Here is a 25748-nt window from a genome sequence, read left to right as displayed (position 1 = left end):
CCTCGTTGGTTTCGTTTTCCTTTTTCACTTCTAAGTGCTCTTCTTCCATCGCAAAAAATGTCTCCAGTGGCTCGAGTTTGCTTATTAGCATGGCAAAAAAGTAGTTTATTACGTGTTATCTGCGACTCAGGAGTTCTCATTTTGAAAGAGGGAAAAATTTTATTTGTTTGCAATGTCGTATCTGTGTAAAATCAAAGCTCATCCTCGTAAAATAAAACAAAGGTGTCAAATCTTAAACCACGTATTATCCGTTCTGCATAAAAGAAACCCGCGTAAAATGAGTATCTACTGTACTTGTTAAAGCAGAAATAGGTGAAGACTCAAACCAAAGTTAAAAAATAAATAAATAAATAAATAAATAAAACTGGCGTAATTAGCTTGTCTACAAAGAAAGATTTAGCTTGTACATAAAGTTCTTTATTATAAATGAATTCAATTCCCTACCACTCAGAAAGGAGTTACAAAATCGCTCAAATCCTAAGACTGCATGTCTTTGAAAATAGAAACAAATTCAAAACCCTTACGTTGTAGAAAGAAGTTCGAGTAAAAATGAAGTTACTTCTAGTTTAAAGCCGGAAGGGAAAGCACAGTTTTAACTTTATGCCTGAACCGTCACTCTTACAATTTTCCGAAGTTTTCGTCCAACCGCAGGGTATTCATGATTGATGGTCCATTTTAAGCATCTAGTCAAAGCTTTTAGATTCTGCTTTCATCTCAAAGTTCACTCTTTCTTAATGTATTTTTTAAGATTTCACATCAACGTTTTTGATACACTAAAATTTTCATTTCGATATTTTATTCGGTTTAAACAAAAAAAGTATTTTCATAATACCGTATATATATATACAGCCTGAATAAAGACTTTAAGGTCAGTATAATTTTCTTTGAAAAAAGGAAAATGAAATTAAAAAGGATTTTAATATTATTGTATTATTAATTATTAATGTTCATTGGTAAGAAATTACGCAACAGACAGGATTTGTAAAGGATGCAATAACGAGGAAAGCAGTGGTTTATTTAAAGTTAGCATTTCAGATTGAGTAAAAAACTTTAAGGCCACTAGTATTTTTAAAAAACTGCAAGTACTTATACTGTAATATAAATGTCACCTCAGTTAACAAGATTGTAGAAACCCTTCAACTTGCAGTTTTGTGATTAATTTATTCAAAGTTTTTGTCCTACTTGCGACGATATCGTAAGGTAAAAAGTTTAATTGTTCAAGAAAGAGGGCAGATTGAAGCTTTTTCTTCAACAAGGATAAGTAGGCGTACTATTGCGAAAAAATAGGAAGATCGAAGACTGAGGTCAACATTTTTGTTTCATTTAAACACAATTAGGGTAAAAAGAAAACCCGGGAAAATTTGAAGCTTTGTCCTCGCGTCATGGAAGAAGAGTTTGGAAATTATTACATTACCTGAAAAGTACTCAACCAGTAAAACTTATTAAGACGATAGGTTTAAAAGTTTGTCAAAAACGATATATAACACAATTAGAAGATGTGGAAATTTTATTAATGCTGCAAAATTGCTTAAACCTCATTTACTGAAAATGCACAATATAGAACGTATCAACTTTAGCTAGGAAATCATGACCTGGGATAACCAATGAATACAAATAACTTTTTCTAACGAAAAGAAGTGGAGTTTGGATGGACCAAACGGACGGAAGTACCATTGGCATGATTTACGAAAAGAAAAAGAAATATTCTACAAGCGCCAATTCGATGGAGGCTCTGTCAGAACTTGAGAGTGCTTTGCTTACAATGGTGTGCGCTCAGTTGCGTTTGTTTCAGGTAAAATGAACCGGCAAGCATATCAAAATGTCCTTCCAAGTCATCTTTTACCAAATGCTGAATTTATTGCTGGAGAAAAATTGAAAATATCAGCAAAACAATGCATCTATCCATCCGAGTAACAGTGCAAAAAATAGGCTCCAAGTAAACAATGTTGAAACTTTGAAATGACCAAATAAGTCTCCAGATCTTAACCCAATAGAGAACTTATTGGGTGACTTAACAAGAAGAGTTTATGCAAAGGAGGGACATTTTACTTCATCAATAGAGCTGAAATGTACCATCGAAGATGAATGGTAAAAAATACATTCCGAATTTTGTTAAAAACTAGTTTCATTCGTGAAAACAAGAATATTTGAAGTAGTTTGAAGGAATGGCTCCCACACGAGCGTATAAATATTTGAATTTTTGTCCTCGTATGCTTTTTTTCTATGTTGGCCTTAAAGATTTTACTCAGGTTCAAATATTGATCTGTAATATTTTCTGATAATGAAACACTTACAATTAAATTTTTTTGTCTTTTTTACTTGTATTTAAGGTTAATAATTATCACTCATATGACTTTTTGATCCTAAGATTAAGGTGTGTCCAATTTCTCAAAAAAGTGCACTGGACTTAAAGTTTTTACTCAGACTGTATATATATATATATATATATATATATATATATATATATATATATATATATATATATATATATATGTGTGTGTGTGTGTGTGTGTGTGTTTAAAGTATTTTTAATGATAGAAAAACTGGGATTGTGAACTATGCTTGTGTCTTTTCCACCGACAGCAATGACCAAATCTTTAGAATTACCACTAGGTGTTGAAGTTTTTGGAGCATTAAATTGAGTTATGGCGTATCCATAAACACACCTATGAGGAATAATAAATATGATATTGATATTTACATAATTAAAATAAACGTTTTTTTTTTTCTGATTTCAATCAACAGCGCAATTGCGGTTCAGAATCCTGTCCCATTGAGATAAGGAAAATTTGAATTGGAATTCTTGCTGAGGAAAGTTAGTTACTCAAACGCAATGTTTTCTAGCATATGGAAGGACCGAGTCCATGACACTAAAGCAAAGCGTAATGTATGAAATAAATGACTCTATTCTTAAATAAATCTGCTGCAATTTACCAAATTAAAACTATATCCTGATTTTAATACTAAAAGAGCTGCAGCTCAAAATCCTGCGATGAGTGCAGAGTATATAGATATTCATGTTTTTCTTGGAAGGGGGGGTGGAGGGCAAAGTGTGGTGAACAAAATAAGTCATTTAACAGATACTTTTCAGCATATCCGGATTAGAACTTACAATTTTCGCATCATTTAGTACGACGCTTTAACCCGCTAAGCCATTGGCTCATTTTTTCGAGATGCTATGCATTGAAGTAATTTTGAAACGGTTTTGAATCTTTTCACATTCACAAACACAAATTACGACGACCACAGCATTAACTATACATAAAAGTTGACCATGTACAGATGGGAGACAAAATAATGTGAACACCTGTGAAATAAAGAAAAATCTTTATTAATAGGGGATTGGACCACCCTTTGATTGAAGAACAGATTGAATGCGACGGGGGGATAGATGCATAAATGGTCATGGACAACATTTAAAGGAATATTAAGCCATTCCTCCTGCAGAATGGTCTCTAATTCCGAAAGTCCGGATGGAGGTGGAAATCGGGAACGAAGTTTGGACTCTAAATATCCCCATAAATGTTCAATAATATTTAAGTCCGGAGACTGAGGGGGCCAGGCGAGATGTTCAACTTCACTGTCATGCTCTTCGAACCATTCTTGGACACATCTGGCAGTATGTATGGGGGCTTTGTTGTCTTGAAAGATCGGTCGCTCTTCAGGGAACACAGTCTGGACAAACGGATGGACAACATTCCTCTAGAATGCTTAAATAATGATTAGATTTGACACGTCCATGCAGAATAACAAGTGGCCCAAGACCACGCCAAGATATCGCACCCCATACATAATTGAGCTACCCCCATACTTCACAGTCGGCAAGAGGCATTCAGGATTAAAGGCTTCTGAGGGCGTTCGCCAGACATAAATGCGCCCGGCAGTCTGAAATAGAGTAAATGATGATTCATCTGACCATATTACCTGTTGCCACATCTGTGAGGACCAAACTTTGTGGTCTCTGCAACATTGGCGTCGCTTGAAAGCATTAGTTGCTGTCACCAAAGGTTTTCGAATTGCCACTCTGCCATAAATGTTCTCAGCATGAAGTTCCCTTTTGACAGTTTTTGTTGAAACGGGGTTCTGGAGATGGCTGTTCATTTCAGATGTTATTTCGGATAAGGATTGCTTGCGCTTTCGGGCTACTATGCGCTTCAAAGCTCTTCTATCCCTATCAGCAAGCTTTGACTTTCGGCCACTGTGGTGCTTTGAAGACGTCGTCTTACCTTCTTTGGTGTATGCTGTCATAACCTCTAACCACCGTACCTCTTGCACACCCCAAAAGCTTTGCTGTTTCCGTAACCGATGCTCCACTTAAACGTGCCCCAACAATCATTCCTCTTTGGAACTCTGTAAGGTCTAACATCTCAACTTATTACAGAAATTTAGAACCAAGCACACAGTATTTGTCACTACTGTTGAGACACTGATAGGTTCGTCTTCACGCTCACCAGGTGGCAGACTTCTGTTGCAGGTGGCGTGGCTGTACTATAGGTGTGAAATACGGCATACTTTTTCATAGGTGTTCATATTATCTTGTCCCCCATCTGTATATATATATATATATATATATATATATATATATATATATATATATATATATATATATATAATATATATATAAACACATTTTTTTTTAAATTTTTTTAAAATTTTTTATTGTTTTATTTTATTTTATTTTTATGTATTTATTTATTTATTTATTTTTTTTTTTTTTTGAAGTCAAGTAAAAGTTTTTCTCTAAAACGCTCCGTTTACTGTTAGTTTTCTTGTTTTGGATTACTACAATTTATTTTTTTCTTTTTGTGATCCTTTTTGGGCGGAAATTTCGTAACGGAAATTTCTTTAAATCCTGATTAACAACGACTGTACTAGTTTGTGGTTCTAACATTGTGCAGTATTTTACTGGTATCATAAATTATTATTTAAGTAAGTTTTTCTTCAAATGATTATCCCCTTACAGTGTTGACCATTAATCCTCAAAATTTGTAGTGGAAATATTAAACTGAAAGTTTTATCTTTTCCTTAAATAGAAATCATTAAAGCAGCTCCGACTGTTTGTTTAATGCAGATTAAACGGATGAAAATTTCATATTCCTTTTTATGAAAATTAGAGTAAATTGGTGAAAGTCATGCATTAGTTTACAATTTATGATTTTTTAACTTATTCTTGTGTAAACATTTTTTCCCAATAATACTGATACAACCCTGTGTAGTTCAATTTATGAAAATGTTTATTTAATTTCATTCATCACTTGGACTGCTAATTTTTTATTTCAGCTAATTTTTTCTTTAAAAATAAGCGCTTTTGACTTTGCAATACTTTACCACAAAATATTTACACTCGAAAACAATGTATTAGCAATATTTCTGTACAAATTTACCTGCATATCGACTATTTTATAACAACGTCAAGTTTGCTGAAGAAAAAGGTGTTGGTCGAACTTTTAGCCCGAAAGGGAAAACTGCTATTTAAGTTAAGTTTCTCTGACAATTTTCAAACTTTTCATCCAACCGCAGGGTGCCTGTGATTGATGATCTGTTAAAGTATACAGCCATCGAACTTGAATTTATTTCAATTCAAAGTCGATTCTTTCAAGTTTTAAGAGTTTCCTCACATTTAGTTGACAATAAATAGGGTTATTCCAAAAGTTAAGCTGTTTGTTTGCGTTTTACAAATTTTTTTTCATTATAACTTAATTTAAAAAGGAAATTATATACAGTTATGTAAATTAGATTTCATGTATAATAAAAATGTAGCTATAAACAAAACAAAAAATAGAGAAAAGAAAAAAAAATATGTTTTCATGTAAATTTTGAATGAACAATCCATGTTGAATAACATTCTTCTGTTAGACAGCGCCATATTTTTATACGAATCTCTGCTTTATTTAGATTTACTTTTTGGTCATTATTAAACGGTGAAATACACTAACGTTAAATTATTTCGGGGAAATTTAAAGTGTAAATAAACCTCGAACTGAAGGGCACATTTGATTTGAAAATTTTTTTATAAAAAGAGCTTTCGATGTGCAACATGTGCAAAAAATAACTTTACTTTTTCAAAGGAATTTTTAAACAGGTTAAAATGTTCCAGTTTTAAACAAAATCCAGTCCGGGATGTATTTTTTACCATTCATCTTCGATGGTAAATTTCAGCTCTATTGATAAAGTAAAATGTCTCTCCTAAGCATAAACTCTTCTTGCTAAGTCACCCAATAAGTTCTCTATTGGGTTAAGATCTGGAGGACTTAGTTGGTCTTTTCAAAGTTTCAACATTGTTTATTGGAGCCTATTTTTTGCATTGTTACTCGGATGGATAGATGCATTGTTTTGCTGATATTTTAAATTTTCTCCAGTAATAAATTCAGCATTTGGTAAAAGAGTACTTGGGAGGACATTTTAATATGCTTGTGAGTTTATTTTACCTGAAACAAACGCAACTGAGCACACAACCATTGTAAGCAAAGCACTCACAAGTTCTGACAGAGCCTCCATCTAATTGGCGCTTGTAGAATATTTCTTTTTCTTTTCATAAATCTTGCCAATAGTACTTTCGTCCGTTTGACCCATCCATACTCCACTTCTTTTCGTTAGAAAAAGTTATTTGTATTCATTGGTTATCCCAGGTCATGATTTCCTAGCTAAAGTTGAAACGCTCTATATTGTGCATTTTCAATAAATGAGGTTTAAGCATTTTTGCACATTAATAAAATTTCCACCCCTTCTAATTGTGTTACATATCGTTTTTGACGAACATTTAAACCTATCGACTGAATAAGTTTCCTGGTTGAGTACTTTTCAGGTAATGTAATAATTTCCAAACTCTTCCTCCATGACGCGAGGACAAAGCTTTAAGTTTTCCCGGGTTTTCTTACACTAATTGTGTTTAAATCAAACAAAAATGTTGACTTCAATCCTCGATCTTCCTATTTTTCCGCAATAGTACGCCTACTTATCCTTGTTGAAGAAAAAGCTTCAATCTGCCCTCTTTCTTGAACAGTTAACTTTTTACCTTACGATATCGTCACAAGTAGGACAAAAACTTTGAAGAAATTAATCACAAAACTGCAAGTTAAAGGGTTTCCACAATCTTGTTAACTGAGGTGACATTTATATTACAGTATACGTGCTTGCAGTTTTTTAAAAATACTAGTGGCCTTAAAGTTTTTACTCAGGCTATATATATATATATATATATATATATATATATATATATATATATATATATATATATATATATATATATATATATATATATATATATATATATATATATATATATATATATATATAAAGTAGACTAAACAAGCTGATTTTTTGCTGGAAATATATTCAGCTTTGAAAACTGAGTAAATTTCAAAATGATAACTTAATTAATTGTTAACTAATCTTACCTAGATTGCATTTGAAGTCAAGTAATTATAGGGACATTATAATTCATTATTTTTTACGGCGGTATTTCTTTATCAAAAAATGTTTATGCATTTTACTTTGTTTTTATTCAACACTAGCAGCCCGTCCCGACCTTGTTCATGTTAAAAAGCGATCTTCCTTTAAACAAAATAATGCAAGTACTTTTAATTTAAAATTAGTTAGTAAGCAACATTTTTGTTTCGTTTTAATAAGGTTTGAAACAAATTGGTTTACCTCATTTCCTAATCAAGTAAGACCAACACATAATTCCCACTGATCAAACATAATCCAACTGATCTGCTGATGTGATGTAAAAACAAAACTCTAGTCTAAATCATATTATTCTGTAGTGATTTTATTTGAGGTTGAACTCCATTGCGTAGGGTAGGCAAATTAAAGTTGTGCAATAAAATTATTGGGATATTGCCTTTAATTTCAAAAGCACAAAGAGAAGTCCTGGATAGTTTAGATAATTAAGGAATTCTTTTAAATGATGCACAGCGGTGGCAAAAAATATACCCCTCTCGCATATCCAATGTAATTTTTTTAAATCTTGGTTTTAGTAGTAGGTAGTTTTTTCTACTTACTACTAAAACCAAGTAGTAGGGAGGTTCTACAAGTAGGTTTTTCTGTGGAAAAAAGGTGTGAATTGGGACTCCAAACATGAGTACGCAGAAGATTGTTCAACTTTTACTAAATAACGCTAGTTTTATTATTAAAAAAACTATATCCGTACTTGCACACCCCGAATGTTACTTAACTCCCGAAAAATGCCATACAACACATAAAGAATGCATTTGATCCTGCAAGGCTTTATTATTCAGATTCGTTTACGTGTAATCTTTTACCTCTTAAAGTTTGATTTTCTTTTACAGATTTCACTTGTGGGTGTTTTTTTGAAATATAGGCGTTTACGTGAAAAAAATCTGTAGTAGTACTTCTATATTTCTAATTATTTCATAATTGACAAGTTTTCGTGTCGGGAAATTCAAGCTCTTAGACCGTTCTTTCTGAGTTTTAACATCACCACAAAGCTATTATTGACAGACTTGTCAAGAGGTCGACATATATATATATATATATATTTTGACTGTAAAATCTTCGTTCTGGTTAAAATAAACAATATCCACACTGATTATGTAAACAAAAGTTTATTAAGGTGCTCAGTTATTGACAATTCGTATCATTGGTAAAACTCATTATTTTAAAGGCCAAACGTGTGACAAGCGTAAAGCTGGATGTGTTAATTGAAAGTGACATTCAAAAATGATACATCATCAGGAAGTATCATCAAATTGGAAAAAAAAAATGCTGCTCAAAACTACAATGGGTAGAGAGAAAAAAGAGTTATAATTTTGACTCGCGTTACTTATCGAAGTACACCAGGAACTGACAACCAGACTAAAATACATCTATTTTTTTCGTTAACTTGATCACCCAAAAAATACTTTGATCATGACAGGAATCGATGGCTGATTGATCGGGTTTTAAAATGGTACCAAGATTGACATTTCCCGTTACCTCCAGAGGATTGTTTTATCAAGTGTCCATAATAAGTGGAATGTCACTAGTAAGTATCTACCCCTGCTGCTGTTTTTGCGTTTTTTAATGATATGTGCCATCTTCCAAATTGTGCGCTTTCTCTCTCTCTCTTTCTCTGTCTCTATTTCTTAAGACGTATCTTATTATTTCTAAATAATATTATGTCCTGCACTTCTAATGCTACATCTGGACCATACTAAACTTAAAATGCATTGCTCTTACTTTTTTAACACTGAAAAGTTCTATGGTATTTCTCGTATTTTCTTATTTTTATTATTTTTTTTTTCAGCTCAGCATGTTCGTTTCTCGGTCGTCAAGTTTTTTTTTTTTTTTTTTATTTTGTTTTACAATAATGTGTTCTGATAATGTTACAGAAAATAAATCATCAGCAAATGTATTTAAGTTTTTTTTTTTTTATGAAATCAAATACCGTTTGAATTAATTTTTTTACAAATTTATGTACAAATATATAATGTCTTTTATTTTTATAGAATCGTTAAAAACATAATTACATCAGAGTCAGTGGGGCTTATTTTTACGAGTTTGGGTGAAGAAATCAGCAAAAAAAATTTTGAAGTTTAAATTGCAGTTGAAGTTGTCACCTATAGTAAAAAGAATATAATGAAGGGTTTCATATTAAACACAATTCACATTGTGAAGGCTTTTGATTAGGATCTGCGTCACTCAGACGTATTTAAAGATTAATTTCCTTTCCCACGTAATGCTATTTTATTTATGGTGGAAAATTTATTATTTTATTAACATTGTAGCATTTCAATGTAAGTGTATTTGTTCTATTTATAATAAATAAACATCACAATTTATAAGCATTCCATAATCAAAGAATTTACCAGCTAATGGATTATTGAGATTTTAAACGTAGTCCTATAACACTACAAATATCTACGAAATTGGTAAATTGAGTGACGCATTATTTTTGCTGAAATTTTCAACGAATTACGCTGGCACTTCTTATGATATTTGCGTGCTTTTTTCCGTAACATCTCTTAAGGATTAAATTTCCCTTAGCTGGTAAAAATACTTTATTTTTCCACTTAAAAGATGGAGAGAAAATATTTTAGATTTCGTAAAAAAGGGGAAAAAGTCCCAAACGTCGCAAACTGTGTCAACAAGCTCTCAGATAATATTTTTCAAATCGTGGTTAAAACATGATTTACGTCATATAAGTTTTCTGTTTTTTTGAATATTTGATATTTAAACAGCTTCATGTTCGGATTCAATCACTTAAAATATTTCTTGATTCGATTACCTTTCAAATAGGATTTGAACCTTGAAAAAGTGAAGAAATCCCAGAGATGAAAACATTAAAATTTATGAAATATGTTTTATCATGACCGACATTTAAAAATGACTTTAAAGGAACGAGTTATTAAACGATAAACGTTTTTTGAAACTAACTTAAACCGGTCTGTTACTTTTAGAATAAATTTTTATACTGCTCTTCTAGAAACGTATCTATGAACGAAATTACTTAACACAAATTAGTTTCTATAAATATCCTTGTTATGGGAAACTTAAAACTTTGATTTGAGAGGTTTTAAGCATAGTATCATGTTCTTCATATATTATTTTAAGCATCAAACTAATTTAAGATGCATTTTTAAGTAAGTAATTATCATGATGTAACACAAAATGGTCTCTTCCATCAGAACAGCTTGAACGAAATAGTAAAGTTTAAATCGGAGCTGCGGAGTCAGAAGGAAAATGGCCAATTCCGATTCGTGGATTTTGAAACGTACAACTCCGACTTCGACTCCAATTCCGGGTTTTTTTTATCTGCTTATTTTATATTATTTTTCCATTCCCCCCGCCCCGCCTTATGGGAAGAGAGGGAAAACCTCTAAACAGAGATTAAAATATTAATTCATTTTTATGAAGTTTTCGCGTTTTGTTTTATTGTAAACTTAAGATGTATACAACGTTAGAAATTCAATTTGAAATTCAAATTTTCCAATAGTTACGATTTTAAAAGTGAAATTACTTAAGAATCCTTTTTTACTTAATTCAAAAGGATTTTTTGCTCCCCTTTAATGTTAAACAAACAGATGTTGATAAAATCGTGTGCTTTCAACTTTTGAAAACTAAATTGAGAGAAAAAAAAAACCTTTTTTGTAAAGTCAAAAAACCTTTTTTGAGAGGGGGAGATCCGCCTCGGGTGACCGCCTCGGCCTCCAAGTTAATTCTACTGTTTATTTTAAAAAAACCTTGAACTTTGAATATTATTCCCCTGAAAAACTGAAATTATATATGATCTATAAAAAGTAAACGTAAATAGGTATATTTCGGAGAGAGGCCAGGTACTTGTACGTCTGAAGCAAATTTTACACGAGATGCGGTATTATACAGCTTTGTATGAATAGCGTTTACTGTACCTACATTTCTTTATGGATCAATTTCTAATTTTAATTTTATTGGCTACTTAAGAATTAACCTTAATATGAAAATTTTAAGATTAACTGCAATTATAGAGTGTTGTAACCAAGAAAGCATATACTTATTTTATTTCACACCTTTTTGTGCGAACCAAGCTTATTGATATAGTCTTTTGATTTAAAAAACAGATATATTTTAGCGGATCTTTTTTATTCCGTGTTTTCGCGCCAACACTTATTTTAATTTACCGAGCAACCTCAAAAGTTTCTTTTCAGACTACGGGTCCCGACATACATATAAAGCTGCAGCGCCACCTATCATCAGGATTTGTACTACGAACAAAAATGAAATACTTGAGCTCCCTTACTAAGTAGGTTCCACAAGAAGGAATCTGATAGCTGGTCTTTAAGGAAAGCATTGATTCCATTCTGAAACATTTTGTTCCTCAAGTACTTTTACCCACTGTAAAAAGCTGTTAAAAAGGCAGAAATATTTTATTTTTTGCGTAGTTCTAACGTCAAATTTGCTTTAAAAAATGCTTAGTTTATGTAAGCTAATTAATCTGAATATACATTTCAATATAGTAATTCGTTGACTTTTGACCATGTCGTTACTTATTGATCATGCGTGAGATTAATGGAAGACAATCAGAAGGAAACTGCTGCACACAGTACTTTATTAGCCTGAACACAAACGATTGATACAAAGCATACATGTACAAGAGCACAACATTGTGATTTTTGGCAATAAGATCCATCCATGCAGGAAGCCACAGAAGAAAGAATGATCCATAGCAGCTTTTTTAGACTTTCAATAAAATCCAAACCATCATTCAATCCTTTTACAAAACATAGTCATATCTTTTCTGTACATATGTTAATTCACGAAACAACGTGGACGCTTGAGAATGGTGATTATGCAAAAGTGCTTGCAGATAGTACTTGTTTACAAAAAATATACAATCTTTAAATTATTAAGAGGCTAACGCTCTGTATACGAACTGAACGTAATGTCTGCTTCAAACTTCTGCTTTCAATTGTATCTTTAAGTTTCCATGTAGTTGATCATTTTCACGTAAAACATGCATATCATTCAAACTAGAAGTTACAAACAATAGAAAAAAAGGAGACAACAGTCATTTGTGAACTTTGACTACAAATTTCATATTTTAATAGCATACATTAGCATAACACCGAGGAAAATATATTGAAGTAATGTAGTTATCAAAAAATAAAAAGTGATCACTAAAAGAAGAAAAAAAAGCATATTTAAATGTACTGATTGAAAATTATACTTCCCAGTTAAATTCAACCATACAAAAAAGAAATGAAAAAAAAAAAATAACAACAGTAATGTAACTTTGAAACAAAAAACTGGCTTAATGTTCGAATTTTTCTCACTTCTGTTGCAGAGCTTCAAAAATAAATAAATAAATAAATAAAATAATAATTCATCATATTGTATCGAATGCTACTTTGTTGGACGAGGAATTTCAACAGTTTGATAGCAGATCCAAAAAGTAGCTCAGTCAATTGGTGACTTCAAAATTATAGGATTAGTTTGCAAAAAAAAAAAAAAAAAAAGAAAAGAAAAGAAAAGAAATCCTAACTCACATAGTATAAATTTACTCGAAATGACTGTTATTCCAAACATAAAAGTTTAGTAATACTTGCATCAATTTATAATGATCTGTGTTCATGAAAGTGTTTTTTCGTTGAATAAAAGCCATTTCGTGGAGTCATCTAGAGTATTTACTATAAATGACAGTAATATAAATGTTAAATACTACTTACCTCAACTTATGGTTATTTGTGATCATAAGAGAGTTCTCGCTTTCATTGACTAAAAGTAATTTCTTAGGAATTGTTTTTTAATATTAATTTATTACATCTCTTGTGTTAAAAATAAAAAATAAAAAAAAAACTATAATTTAACTAATTACTTTTTTTAATAATTAGCAGTTACTTTTTCATACCTTTCCGATATCGATCCGATAATCGATGTTTGTTTATTTTAGTATAAATATAAACATACACAGTGAACATGGCTTTATTATGGATCACATCTGCCTTTTTTTAGATTCTTCATTAACCACTGAAAAAATAAGTACATATAAAATGTAATATTGTTTCTAAACTTTTTGGATGTGCACTAAATAAGGATGAATACAGATTAATTCACAAGTAAACAAGATTCATAAAAAAATAATTTTCCTTTCTGTATAACTGTAACTTTCTGTATATTCGAACTTTGCTTTTTTCCCTAATATAAAGTTCTAGTATTGATTGAAACTAATTAATACTTTAAGTGACATTTTATCTGCACGAGCAGATTAAATATAAGTCATTTGCCTAGAAGCTATTTATTAAAACCTATGCGCGTAATTTTTTTATATTTTGGTGTAACCGTTTTGTGTTTAACTAAATACAAATTAGTATACTTCCAACAAAGGCAAAGTTGAACCACGCTTTACATTTTTTTTTATTGTACAAGTTCCCTATCATGCGACAAAAAGATTGACAGCTTCACTCGAATCACTTTGGTGCTACTTTACAAAAAAAAAGTAATGCGTTTGTAAAAATACTTCAGACTCATATCGTCCCCTCAGAGCAATAGAAAGATATTTTGAAAATATCAGTAAGATATCATACTGTAATTATGTGGCGATGATGCATTTTTTTAAGTAGGGGAATGACGGGCAATGTAAAAATGTTAAGGTTGCTTGAAGTTTTTAAAAAGAAGAAAAAATAAGAAATATATTTTTTAATTTAACAGTGCATAAAGAAAGGAAAACATATTTTACAATATAGTTTGGATTTATATAGTAATAATTTTCTTTTCTTAACAATACAATTGTACATTTAAATAAATGCATAAAACTATCAGTTTGCCATTAAAACATTTTCGATTTGATTAATAGAACTGTTTTGTCTTTAAATGAATATGAGTAAACAAATAAATAAAACTAAATAAATGAAAACTATAAATTCATTCATTAAGGAATAAATGAATGAGTGAATCAATAAAAATATGAATGGACGAATAAATAAGTAAACAAATAAATGAATGTAAGTAAATAAATGCGTAATGAAAAAGTGGTTAAAAATCATATTGATATAAATATATTCACTTTGCTCCATTCAATTTTCTCGACATGCACGACACATTTTTCTCAACATTTAAACAGAAAGCATGCATGATAATAAATAATGACTCGTACATTCAGCAATATGTCTCAGTTATTGTCAGAAATTTTTACTTAAAGAAATTCATCATTTACAACTAACATAAAATATTATAATAATATGAGTATCAAATTTTAAAATAATTTGTATTATTATACCCCTTGAGCGGTAATTACTTTTTGACTAAAGTCTACTGTAATACTAATAACAAAGTTAAACCATTTACATATTGGGGCTCTTGAAGCTGTGGGAAATATTTTACCGTTTGAGTTCGCCTTTTTTAATTTTTTCATGCTTGCAACATATTTCCTCTTTTTTTTTTCTAGTTATACACGTTACCAGCTTCCCTTTTCAAAAATATAATTTTGTTCACATAAGGTTCCGTCGTAATATATTTAAATGATTGATGAAAGCTTAAAAATAAGAGTTAATAGGTTTTAAATTAAGAAATATAGCTGATACATTAAAGATTTCGAGCTGAAATGCAAGCTCTTACATCTCTTGCTTATCTTAAAATTCCTTTAATTGTTTGAAACATAAAGTCGAAAATGTGACTGTTGGGGTCGGGGGATTTTCGAGACATATGCCACATCTTAAAAGGTATAATAATTAACTGAGTATAGTTTAGATTTTTTTTTTCTTTATAAAAGTAAAACTTGCACTTGTTTTTTAAAACAGACAAACAAATAAAATCTGAACTATGTCATTTCTTTTAAGTTTTAATTTCAAGAAGGTATTAAAATAGAGATATGATTTCGAAACCATGATCTATTGTATTTTGTAAAAAATACAATTACTCAAAAATTTTATGCTAAACATTCATAACTAGTAACCTATAAATGATAAGTGTGAAGCTTGAAATTGAGAAAATGTATGCAAAATAGTCTTTATAGGAAAACTTAACGTTATATAAAGCAGTTGCATAAAATATTTTTCACCATTCTCCGTCTAGAAAATCGGAAATACCACTTTATAATCCAGATGTATGTTTCCCAAATATGAAACTGGCGAAGTAATAGTAACAAAATTAAACAAAACTAGAAACTACATTCATCCAAATTTACAATCCACTCAGAGCATTCCTGGAAAAGATGTACAGTGAAAAAAAAAATTCTTGTCATAAAATATTGTAATACTTTCCACTGTTGTGCAGTTCACTCGAAAGGAAGTCTTCAATTCGGTAATAATACATTAGTTATTTTTTCCAGGCTAAAAAAAAGAAATTGTTTGAAATGAATAAAAATTCACTATTGATCCACGACAATAGACTAGGCTCAGATATCTTCGTACTAGAACCATCCTCAGTTTGTTGTTTTATGAATATTAAAGTACGTTCTGTAACGAGAAAGCTCCTATTCGAAATACTCTGGTGGTTCATGTTTATGAGGTCTTTCATAGGATGCGGTGATATGCAGATATGAAACATCTATAATCAGTTTATGAGAGACAATTAGTTATCACTCATTGCACTGGTGTCACTCTATCCAGTCAACAACCATTCCAACATTGCCTGAAATAGAGTAGGTACTTTGATACAATAATCAATAATAATTTAACATAATTTATATAAATTTGCAGTAACTCTCAATACAACATCCTTGCTCAAAAACATATCATTGCTGATAATTGTAAAAATAAAGATTCATATAAGCTTTGATTATATTTGCGGGTCAAATATCATATTAGATGAGTTATTAAAAACTAATGAAACCATTAAATTAACAATTTTGCCGGTCAAATAACATATTGGCTGAATAACTAAAAATTAGTGGAATTACTGAATTTACATTTTTGCGGACCTATGATGTGAGATTTATTTAACACTAGTGGCACCCGCACGGCTTTGCCCGTAGTATAAGATTAAAAGATATTTTGGTTCGCCTGTATATTGAAGTAATCTATGATGAATTTCTCACCAATTGGCTGGCCCATGTTACGGTTCCACGTTATGATAACTTGGTAATTTATTTGTTCAAGTTGTAAAATTTGATCTGTAAAATTTTCTTACAATTGGAATTGAAAAAGAACAAAAGCGAATTTTTGAAAAATCGCTTCCAGGTGCACACACCCATGCTACAAACTAATTATGTGCCAAATTTCATGAAAATCGGCCGAATGGTCTAGATGCTATGTGCGTCACAGAGATCCTGATAGACAGAGATCCAGACAGAGAGAGACTTTCAGCTTTATTATTAGTTAAGAAAAGATATCATTCAATAGCGAATTCTAAAAGTAAACTTGAATTATAGATTCCGCTTAACTCATATAGACCGTCAGCACGGCCTATGCTGAAAGATAAAACGCACATTAATTCTCATTATACATAAAAAGCCGGCATCATTTAGACTGTGCATGGCGATTTCAGTAATTAAGGACTGCTTACACATGATTTGTGTTCTAATATGGATTTTGTTTAGTTGTGTAAAGTTTACTAAGGAGGTATTCAGTTTTATCAAACATCTACTTGTTGATTTCATAGGTGCAGAGGAAGAACTCAGCTGTGAAACACCGAGGTTCATTAATGGTTGAAATCTTTAGAGCTGTTTCAATAGAAAATGTTATACGGTAAAACCTGTAAAGTTGACCACCCTAATAAGTTGACCATCCAAATTACCGCTATTTTCAGGCACAGAATTAGATCTTATCATAAAATTCAACCTCTCTAAGTTGACCATCTGTTTAAGTTGACCACTAAAGTAGTGCACCGCAAGTGGTCAACTTACACCAGGTTTCACTGTACGAAGAGTTTGCTGCATGCAAATAGTTGCACGTAAAATATACGAACACATTTTTAAAATTAAAAAAATGATTAAAAATCTAAACATGTATAGGCGAAATTCAGATACGAGCCACGTATTTCAGCTATAACTAGTTCATGTAAAGCAAGATGAAATAAAAACAATACTCATCTAAATCAAAAAAGTTACCTTAATTTAAATTACAAGTATCCTATGACTAATTATTCCGTTTAATAAATTTTTATAGCAAAATTAAGTGATGAATGTAGTTATAATTTTTAGTGTTAACACGTAAGAAGCAATTTTGCATGATATTAAACAGCAAAGGGATATATAGAGTAGTTTATAGAACAGTGGCGCAACTAGAGTGGAAGCACAAGGCCAAATTTCCCAACTTCCCTAAAAGGCTGATTAGGATTTTTTTTTTTTTTTTTTTTGAGAATGCTTCTTGAGAAAATGATGTAATTTTAATAACAGAAAATGTTGGGGGAAAATCCTAGTTTCTCCTACAAAAATCTTTACATCTAACATTTTCAATATTTTCTGAATATTGGTGAGATAGTTACGGGCCCAACTCCTCTTATTTCTTTTAGTTTTTTTCCTTTTTTAAAAAGTTCCTAGTCCGTCTAAAAAATCTCTTCAAATAATTACACATTTGAAGTCTCCTCCTCCACCCATTTCCAAAAGCATTGATCCAAATTTGTCTGAAATATCGTTTCAAGGGGGCAATTTCGCAAAATTTCCAAGGGAGCGAGTTATATGTAGTACGGACTGTAATGTATTATGGCGTACTTTTTATGCCGGTTTATTAGTTATCATTTCATAAGCTATTTAATGTGAAAAACATGTGTTGAAACTATTCTGAATTTTCAAAAAAAAAAAAAAAAAAAATCTTGCTTTTAAAAATGTAAAGTAATAAACTAAGAAATTAAAAATAAAACATCGAAATCAGAAAAGAGAGCGTCAAAAAAAGTCAAAACAAAGCTGCAGTCCTTGATTCCGAAAATTTTAGTTTGTCCGCAAACAATACGATTTTATTTTTTCTTTTATTTTTCTCATATTATGTCGTAGATAATGAAGATTGACGTGAAAACTTTTTTTTCTTGGGGGGAGGAGGGATAAAGAAGTTCGTTGAACATATTTTAAAAGTACAAAACATGCTGAACTGTTTCAAACTGGTCTATATTGATTGTTTCAAAATCTTTGAACCGCCATGTTACTCTCCTCTTACATACTTCCGTTAAGTTTAGAGAAAAATAAATAAATAAAATACCTAATGTTTTAAGTTGAGGTATTTTCATAATGAACATTGAGCAAAAAAACCAATACACAAATAAAGAAAGTATAAAAAATGGATTTAAAAAGTAACTCTTTCAACACGAACCACTTAAAAAGTCGACCACAATTATCTTTGAGAATGATACAATTTTGACAACCAAAATTGCTTCTCATTTCTTATTATGTCTTTACAAAAAGGTTAATGATTTTTTACTTACCTCTATAAAACAGTTTTCTCGAATCAAAACACTTGTTGTCCTAGGTAGAAAAAAAAGCAAATTAAAAGTAATTGCATTATTTGTTTCAAGCATTTAAAGAACTAAATGTTCGTAACGGTTAAATTCAAAGGAAAATTCTAATTAATGATATTATATTTACGCGTTGAAAACAGCAATATTTATTTTCTAAGCTTAAGGAAGTGTTTCTTTCTTTCATTCGAAAAAATGGTGGTAATTAATTTTTTTACATTCTTTTTAGTTTAAGAAAGGAAAACGTTTCATTTTCTTTGAAGAGTTTTACTTCGTAGGAGGTGACTTTAATCATTCGGCTCAAATAAACTGCATAGCTCTTGTCTATTTTAAGTAAAAAAATCCCACTAAGCTTCGAGTTTCGGCACTTTTAATTGTTTCAAATCCTATCTATGTTTCATTAAATGTGATTAATATTATTTAAATGATGCAATTAGTATAAATACTTTGAAAAGTTATTTTCAACATAAATTAATCAATGATTAATAGAAAAAAATTCTCAAGCAGTATCATTATTTTTATGATAATGATGATTCAACTCTGTAGTAATTGCACTTTAAATGAGTTGTTCATTGCTAGATTTTTTTTTTTTTTTGAAAAGGTTATAAAGCAAAAACGTAACAACATTTTTTTTAAATAGCAGTTCTTTTAATTATCAGGTTTATTGTAGAATATGTTAGTGCTCATTAAATGTAAGACCGCTTGCGTTAACTGCCGTAATGTTAAATTATGAACGACGAAGGAAATAATTTAAAACATAATTGCATTCAGTTTGGAAACCAGTTTCATAGAGAACAGTCTCGTTTTCTCTACGAGGGCTGTTCAAAAAGTAACAAGAATAAATTTATAAAAAATACAGAAAAACTTCAATCATAATTTACATGTTTTTTTTTTAAATAACTTCTGCGGGACTCAATGCATTTATTGCAATGTTCTGTCCACTTCGTAAAAACTTGTGAACGTTACGTTTGTGAGAGCTATTTCCGCCCTTCGTAAAATTAAGACATGCTTCGTTGCTTTCAGAGTGTTTGCCTCGTAATGGTTTCTTAAGGTGAGGGAACAGCCGGAACTCACTGATGTAAAATAATTCTGAGATTCCTCTTGATAATAATAGCAACAGTGTTAATCATTGTCTCTGTGAGGGACGTTGAAGGTTGTCCCTCAAGTTCAATATCTTCCATATTTTGCTTGCCTTCCTTAAAAGCTTCATTCCAGCAAAATGTACTGACTCTAAACATTGATTGCTTCATCGTTGAAAACTTTCCGTATCATATCAAAGATATCCGAAGCTGATTTTTGCAGACGAAAACAAACTTGAATAGCATAACTTTGTTCCAACGACACTTCCATTTTGACAACTGGCTGTGTCTTGTAGGCGCCCACCAACAGGCTTCAATTCAGTCACGTGATACTCAGGACCATGAGTCAGTACGCGACAACTATCGGTAGCTTTTGTTAATACAGACAAGGACATTTTTCATTGTCAGAGAAATTAACATTCCGATGAGTGGTTTCGCTGCAGTAAAATTAGTCTTATTACTTATTGAACAGCCTACGTAAAATGAATTAAAATATTTATCACACTGGTTGTTCATAAAACACAAAGCAAACAACAAGGCAGTGCAATACAAAGGTTATGTAAGTGGACAGTTCCAAGTTTTGAGTAAAACGCGTTTGAAAGTTCCGGTCCTAGGTAGACTTTCATCGAAATGTTTTTGTAAATCATGCTGTAAAACAGTATCTATAAGGACAGCTATTACTATCTCATGCTCCAAGGCAAAGGAGACGGTCACCTACTATATGTACTGGTTATCTCCAAATTTTTAATTTCGGAACTTAATTCATTTTGCTTCTCACTGCCTCAAATGATGACTTAAAATAAAAATAACTGGTTAACACAGACGAGAAAAGAACCAAAACTAAAAATTAAAAATAGCTTTACTTGGCGCTTTACTGTCTCCGTTTTTAGTATATTTTAGGCTGCTCAATTGAGAGTAAAAATCCATCTCCGTGCATAGATTTTATGGTATCGTATATTAAAATTATTACTGAATAGAAATTTTCCCCTCTCCCTTAATTTATTGCTCTAAACACGGAAAAACTTTAAAATAATAAATGAGCTGATAAATATTTTAATACCGCAGATCCGTAACAGCTAAACAAATGTGTATTGATACATGTCTATATTAAAATTAGAGATATATAAAGTAACGTTCCTAAATATATTTTACGAACATAGTTTTCATCTGCGGAAACCGCTAAATCTAGAAAATAGAATCATGCTTTCTATTATTTCATGTTTATGTATTTTTTTTTCAAACTTTAAAAAAAAAGAAAAAAAAGAAAATACGTGATCAAAGAAATTAATTAATTTTCTATTAGTCTGTTCAAACGTCAAAGAAAGACTTTCAGTCGGAAAAGATTCATTTTGTCTTGAGAAATGGAGACACGAACAAAATTCTGTATTTTCTGTAATATCATTTCAGCCATTTCCTTTTCTTTTCCTCCTAAAGGGGCTTTCTTATTCAGAATGGTGGAAATGAATTAATTGAAAATTTCCAGTAAACGAAAGTCCGGGCGAATAAAACCGTAACTGATGACGATTAATTTCTGATTTTAAGCTTTCTCTCAATAAGACATTTTTGCTTAGAGTTAAACCACAGATTATTTTTATTAATCAGAAACCAACTCAAGTGCAAATTTATTGACTTTCAATTTATCTTTCACTTTCTTTTTAAAAGCTGGCGAATTAGTTTTAAAATTTCTTTCATCAATTATTGATGTACAGGTAATCATAAAAACCCACCTATGCATCCAGTACTGAAAGGAAAAGGATTTTATGATTTTTTTATTAACTAATTTGCTTTTTATTTTTCGTTTTCAGCCCTGACAGTATTAATATTTTCCTCCATGCGTGGGCATTTCTTAAACGTATGAAGTTGCAGTATTTAAATACATATTAAATACGAAGGAAAAAAAGGTATTTATGAAAAGCGAATGCATCTATGTTTTAAACGGGTAACCGAAGCATTTCGAAATCTTGAGACACACACAATTAGGACGAGTTGTTAAATTGGAATATTTTTTTGCGTGTTGTGTTTTGTAATTTTATTTAGAGTGAGTTTCATCACCGTCACTGGTGGAATAGCTTGACTGGTTTTTAATCTTATCGCTACCACGCTACCAGGAGTTTGATGAGACGCTCAAATTTTTCTCTCACCCCTTAAAAAAGGTCTTCCCCTCCTTTCTGCAATGCCTGTTGTAAATTTTTGTGCATATTATATTTTCCTGTATGTAATTTCTGCTCAAAAGATTAAAGGCTTTGCCATTTATTTCCATTGTCCAGACATGCCTGGGGGTAGGGAGTTATATAGAACCGCATTGGACATTTCAAGGACATGAAGATATTACCAACTAATAGTAAATCCTATCCCATCTGCAAGCACTGTCCCCATTTACAACTCAACCCTTGATCATGTTTTTAATTGTCATGCCATTATTCGTTCCCTCCTCCAACTTGGAGCACCACCAATTAAAAAATTCTGTACAGCCATCGGGCTCCAGAATTATCAGATCTTGTTATCAAGACTTTTGGAGGCATTTAAACATTTCGCACTCTGCACGTCATTAGACACGACAACAACAACATTTCTCCCCAAAAACAGATTTGGTTTAAGCAAAATCTAAGAAAATAATGTTGAAATTACAATTACGTGGACAAACAAATTATCAATCCGCTGATTAGAGTACTTTCTTTCGTTGATCGCACTGTTTTCCAGTTTTTTTCTGTTGTCTACACTTTTTTTATAGTTAATGTTCAAATTACCTATTTTTTCCGTTATTACTTTCATACGTTTTTATGCTGTTTATTTGATATTTTATTTTAATCCAGGAAAACGCTCCTCTCTTGGGCAAACGTTATGCGTCGAAATGGTCTTAAAATGATCCTAAACCAAAATACTATCCTACGCAGTTGAAATCATTGCACATTTACTTACTTTTTTAACTAACATATAAGATTTCTTGATTTTAGATACTAGAGATATAAGTACCTTAAGATATAAATGTGATTCATGAACTTGCGTTAAATCTAATATATAAAAATCTCCTGTTACGGTGTTAGTTATTGAACTCCTCTGAAACGGCTCGTCCGATTTTTCTGAATTTTTCATGTTAATTTGTTAGGAATGTGAATCTAATATATAAAAATTTCCTATCATGGTTTTAGTTATTGAACTCCTCCGAAAAGGCTCGACCGATTTTTAAGCTTTTTTTTTACGTTTATTTGTTAGGTATGAGAATGTAATATATTAAAATCTCTTGTCATGGTTTTAGTTATTGAACTCCTCTGAAACGGCTCGCCTGATTTTTATGATTTTTTTACGTTTAATTGTTAGGTATGAGAATAGGACATGAAGTATATCTCATATCGCTAAGTAATTATGAAGTCCCTATGTAGAATTTTGATTTTCATTTATTTATTTATTATTATTATTATTATTATTATTATTTATTTATTTATTTATTTATTTATTTATTTATTTATTTATTTTTCTTTTGCGACGCTCCGGCAAAATATCGGAACATGGCCCCACTAGATGCGCTTCGGAAACTCTCAATGATCTAAAATTTTAATTATTGTCATTTTCCATTTGTAACAAACGAAATGTTTGAAACTAATTTAAGCAAGGCTTTTGTAATGGTTTTCAGTTTCGCTCATTGATTCTTTGCTGTCTTGTCACGGTGTTTGTGTTTGAACTCCTCCGAAACGGCTCGACCATTTTTGATGAAATTTTTTATGTGTACTTGGCAGGTATGAAAATAGGTCGTAATGTATATATCATACAAATAGGTAATTAGTGTGTCTTCTATCTAGAATTTTTTTTTTTCTACCAAGTGTCAAAATGACGCGACGCTTTGGCAAAACATCGAAAAACTATCAAAGATTTAAAAATTGTATTTATTGGCATCGGCTATTTGTTAACAAATAACATGTTTGAGTAATTTAAGCAAGGTTTTTGCAGTTATTTTCAATTTCGCACTTTGATTCTTTTACAGGGGTATTTTGATGACCCCTGTAAAAGAATTGGAAAATTCCTATTAAAGTATGGAATGATGAATTTTTGGGGTTATAGGTATTTTTGGATTCCCAATTTTCAAAAAAAAAAAAAATCTGGATAGTGGCATTCCGATTATACCTCTGGCAGTTTCGGTTGTCAAGGTGCATTTTTTTCGAGGGAGAAGGGAATGCACCATGTGAAACTAGCAAAACATTCTCATTTTGCCAATTCTTGCCGAAATATGATCTAATAATGACATCGTATTATCCGTTGCATCATTTGGCATTGGAGTAACTTAACTGTATGGATGCAAAACAGCTCATTCAGCATTTAAACTGCCACTGAATATTCAAACACACCCAGACGCAGTGTACACCAAAAGGTAACGAGGCACTCTGTTACTCTCTTCAAGTGCTTACAGACAAACATTTTCGTCATTCTACATTCAAAAGTCGCTGGTGAGATTAAAGTTTACTTGAAATCCTCGATACTGTATTGTAATGTTGAGAAGGCTCATCTAAAACATGTAAGTCCAAATACTACAAGATCCATTTGCTGATTAAGTCTCGGATCCATTGTGAGATATCGACGAATGAAAATTTGGTGTCCATGAAAATTTTGAATGCATAAAATTGCTCTCTAATTTCAGCACCATCGTTGGTTTAAGAAAATGTTCTCACTGACAGCGATGTACGCACAAAATACATGCAACATGCGTGGCTGGCAGAAAGAGCCATATTTGGCAGCAAAAATTGTGAAGGTTGACGATTTATAAACTTCGAGATACGACATGCGACTTGGTATCATACAAATCGATCGATACAGTTTGCGGTTCTGACGAAGCTGTAAATTATCCAACAAAGTTTTTTAATCCTAGAAATAATTAATTTGGCAGAACAAAGTCTGCCAGGTTATAGTTAAATGAATTTCAACGTATTAGGCAATGATAAGCAAAGGAATGTAAGTGCCAAAATTGAAATCTTTGAGATAATCAGTAGGGTGTCCCGTCCATATATGAGAAAAAAAAAATTTGAGCTACACTATCACAAGAGATGTCAAAATTTGCGAAATTTTTCACAGATCACGAAAAAGGTAAAAAAAATGGAATTGCGTGTCATCTTAAGGGCTCTACCGCTCTTTGAAGTTTTGCATATTTTACATTTTTGACAGACCTAAACGATATGATTTAAAAAATACAAAAATAAAGTTTAGAAAGCATTTTATTTAAGAAACTAATGAAACAAAACACAAGAAAACAAAATAAACAAACTACAGTTTATAAATAATGACAAAAGTTTAGAATTTAAACTTATTTTTGTGTCCAAAATTTGGCATTTCTGCGCGAGATTGCAACCTGGTTCTAACGAAGCCATCTCTAGAAGTAGCGTTAGTAACACTTTGTGAAGCCTGTAATATTAGTTTAACAGATCTTTCCACAGATTGTGAGTGGCAAGGAAAGTCAACGATTTCCAAGCTATTATCTTTTGCCATAATTCGAAGGTTCTCGTAAGAAATATGTCGAAGAACCAGTGGTGCTGTAACCTGACACTCTTGCCAGACAATTATTTCCGTATAATCTTTAGCAGAGAAGTTAATTTTTGGTGTTTTAAATATTCTGCGTTTAGTGCTACTTTCAGCCTCTCTAGCTTTTTTTATTCTTCGTAATGCTAACTCCCGAATGTGCTCCCTGTCATCAAACAACATACTGACCAGCAGGTTTTCTGGTAGCGCAAAAAAAGCATTTCTTTCGATAACAGAATACACAACAGATTTCAAGTTTTCGGGTAAAAATCGAGAGTACACAATCATTTGAAAAAGATGTTTGGCTGCTTCCTTAAAAGATGACTTTTGCTTGATTAAGAACCAAACTGGAGCGTACACTTTTTA

The 25748-nt window shown here is 31.3% G+C and overlaps 1 protein-coding gene across 1 annotated transcript in view; it reads right to left on the bottom strand.

Moving 5' to 3' along the window:
* The window catches only part of LOC129218948 (carbonic anhydrase-related protein 10-like), a 128535-nt gene that overhangs the window by 7212 nt on the left and 95575 nt on the right, over positions 1–25748 (bottom strand). Inside the window, exons 8-9 of the mRNA XM_054853268.1 lie at positions 3812–3885; positions 2545–2666 (exon numbers count right to left, since the gene is read on the bottom strand). Coding sequence (XP_054709243.1) covers positions 2545–2666; positions 3812–3885 — 196 coding nt within the window. The remainder of the gene's footprint in view (positions 1–2544; positions 2667–3811; positions 3886–25748) is intronic.

The sequence above is a fragment of the Uloborus diversus genome, chromosome 3 (genome assembly GCF_026930045.1).
Source record: "Uloborus diversus isolate 005 chromosome 3, Udiv.v.3.1, whole genome shotgun sequence".
NCBI classification, from domain to species: Eukaryota; Metazoa; Arthropoda; class Arachnida; order Araneae; family Uloboridae; genus Uloborus; species Uloborus diversus.
The sequence above is the reverse complement of the archived record's forward strand: the minus strand, read 5'-3'. Positions and strand labels throughout refer to the sequence as shown.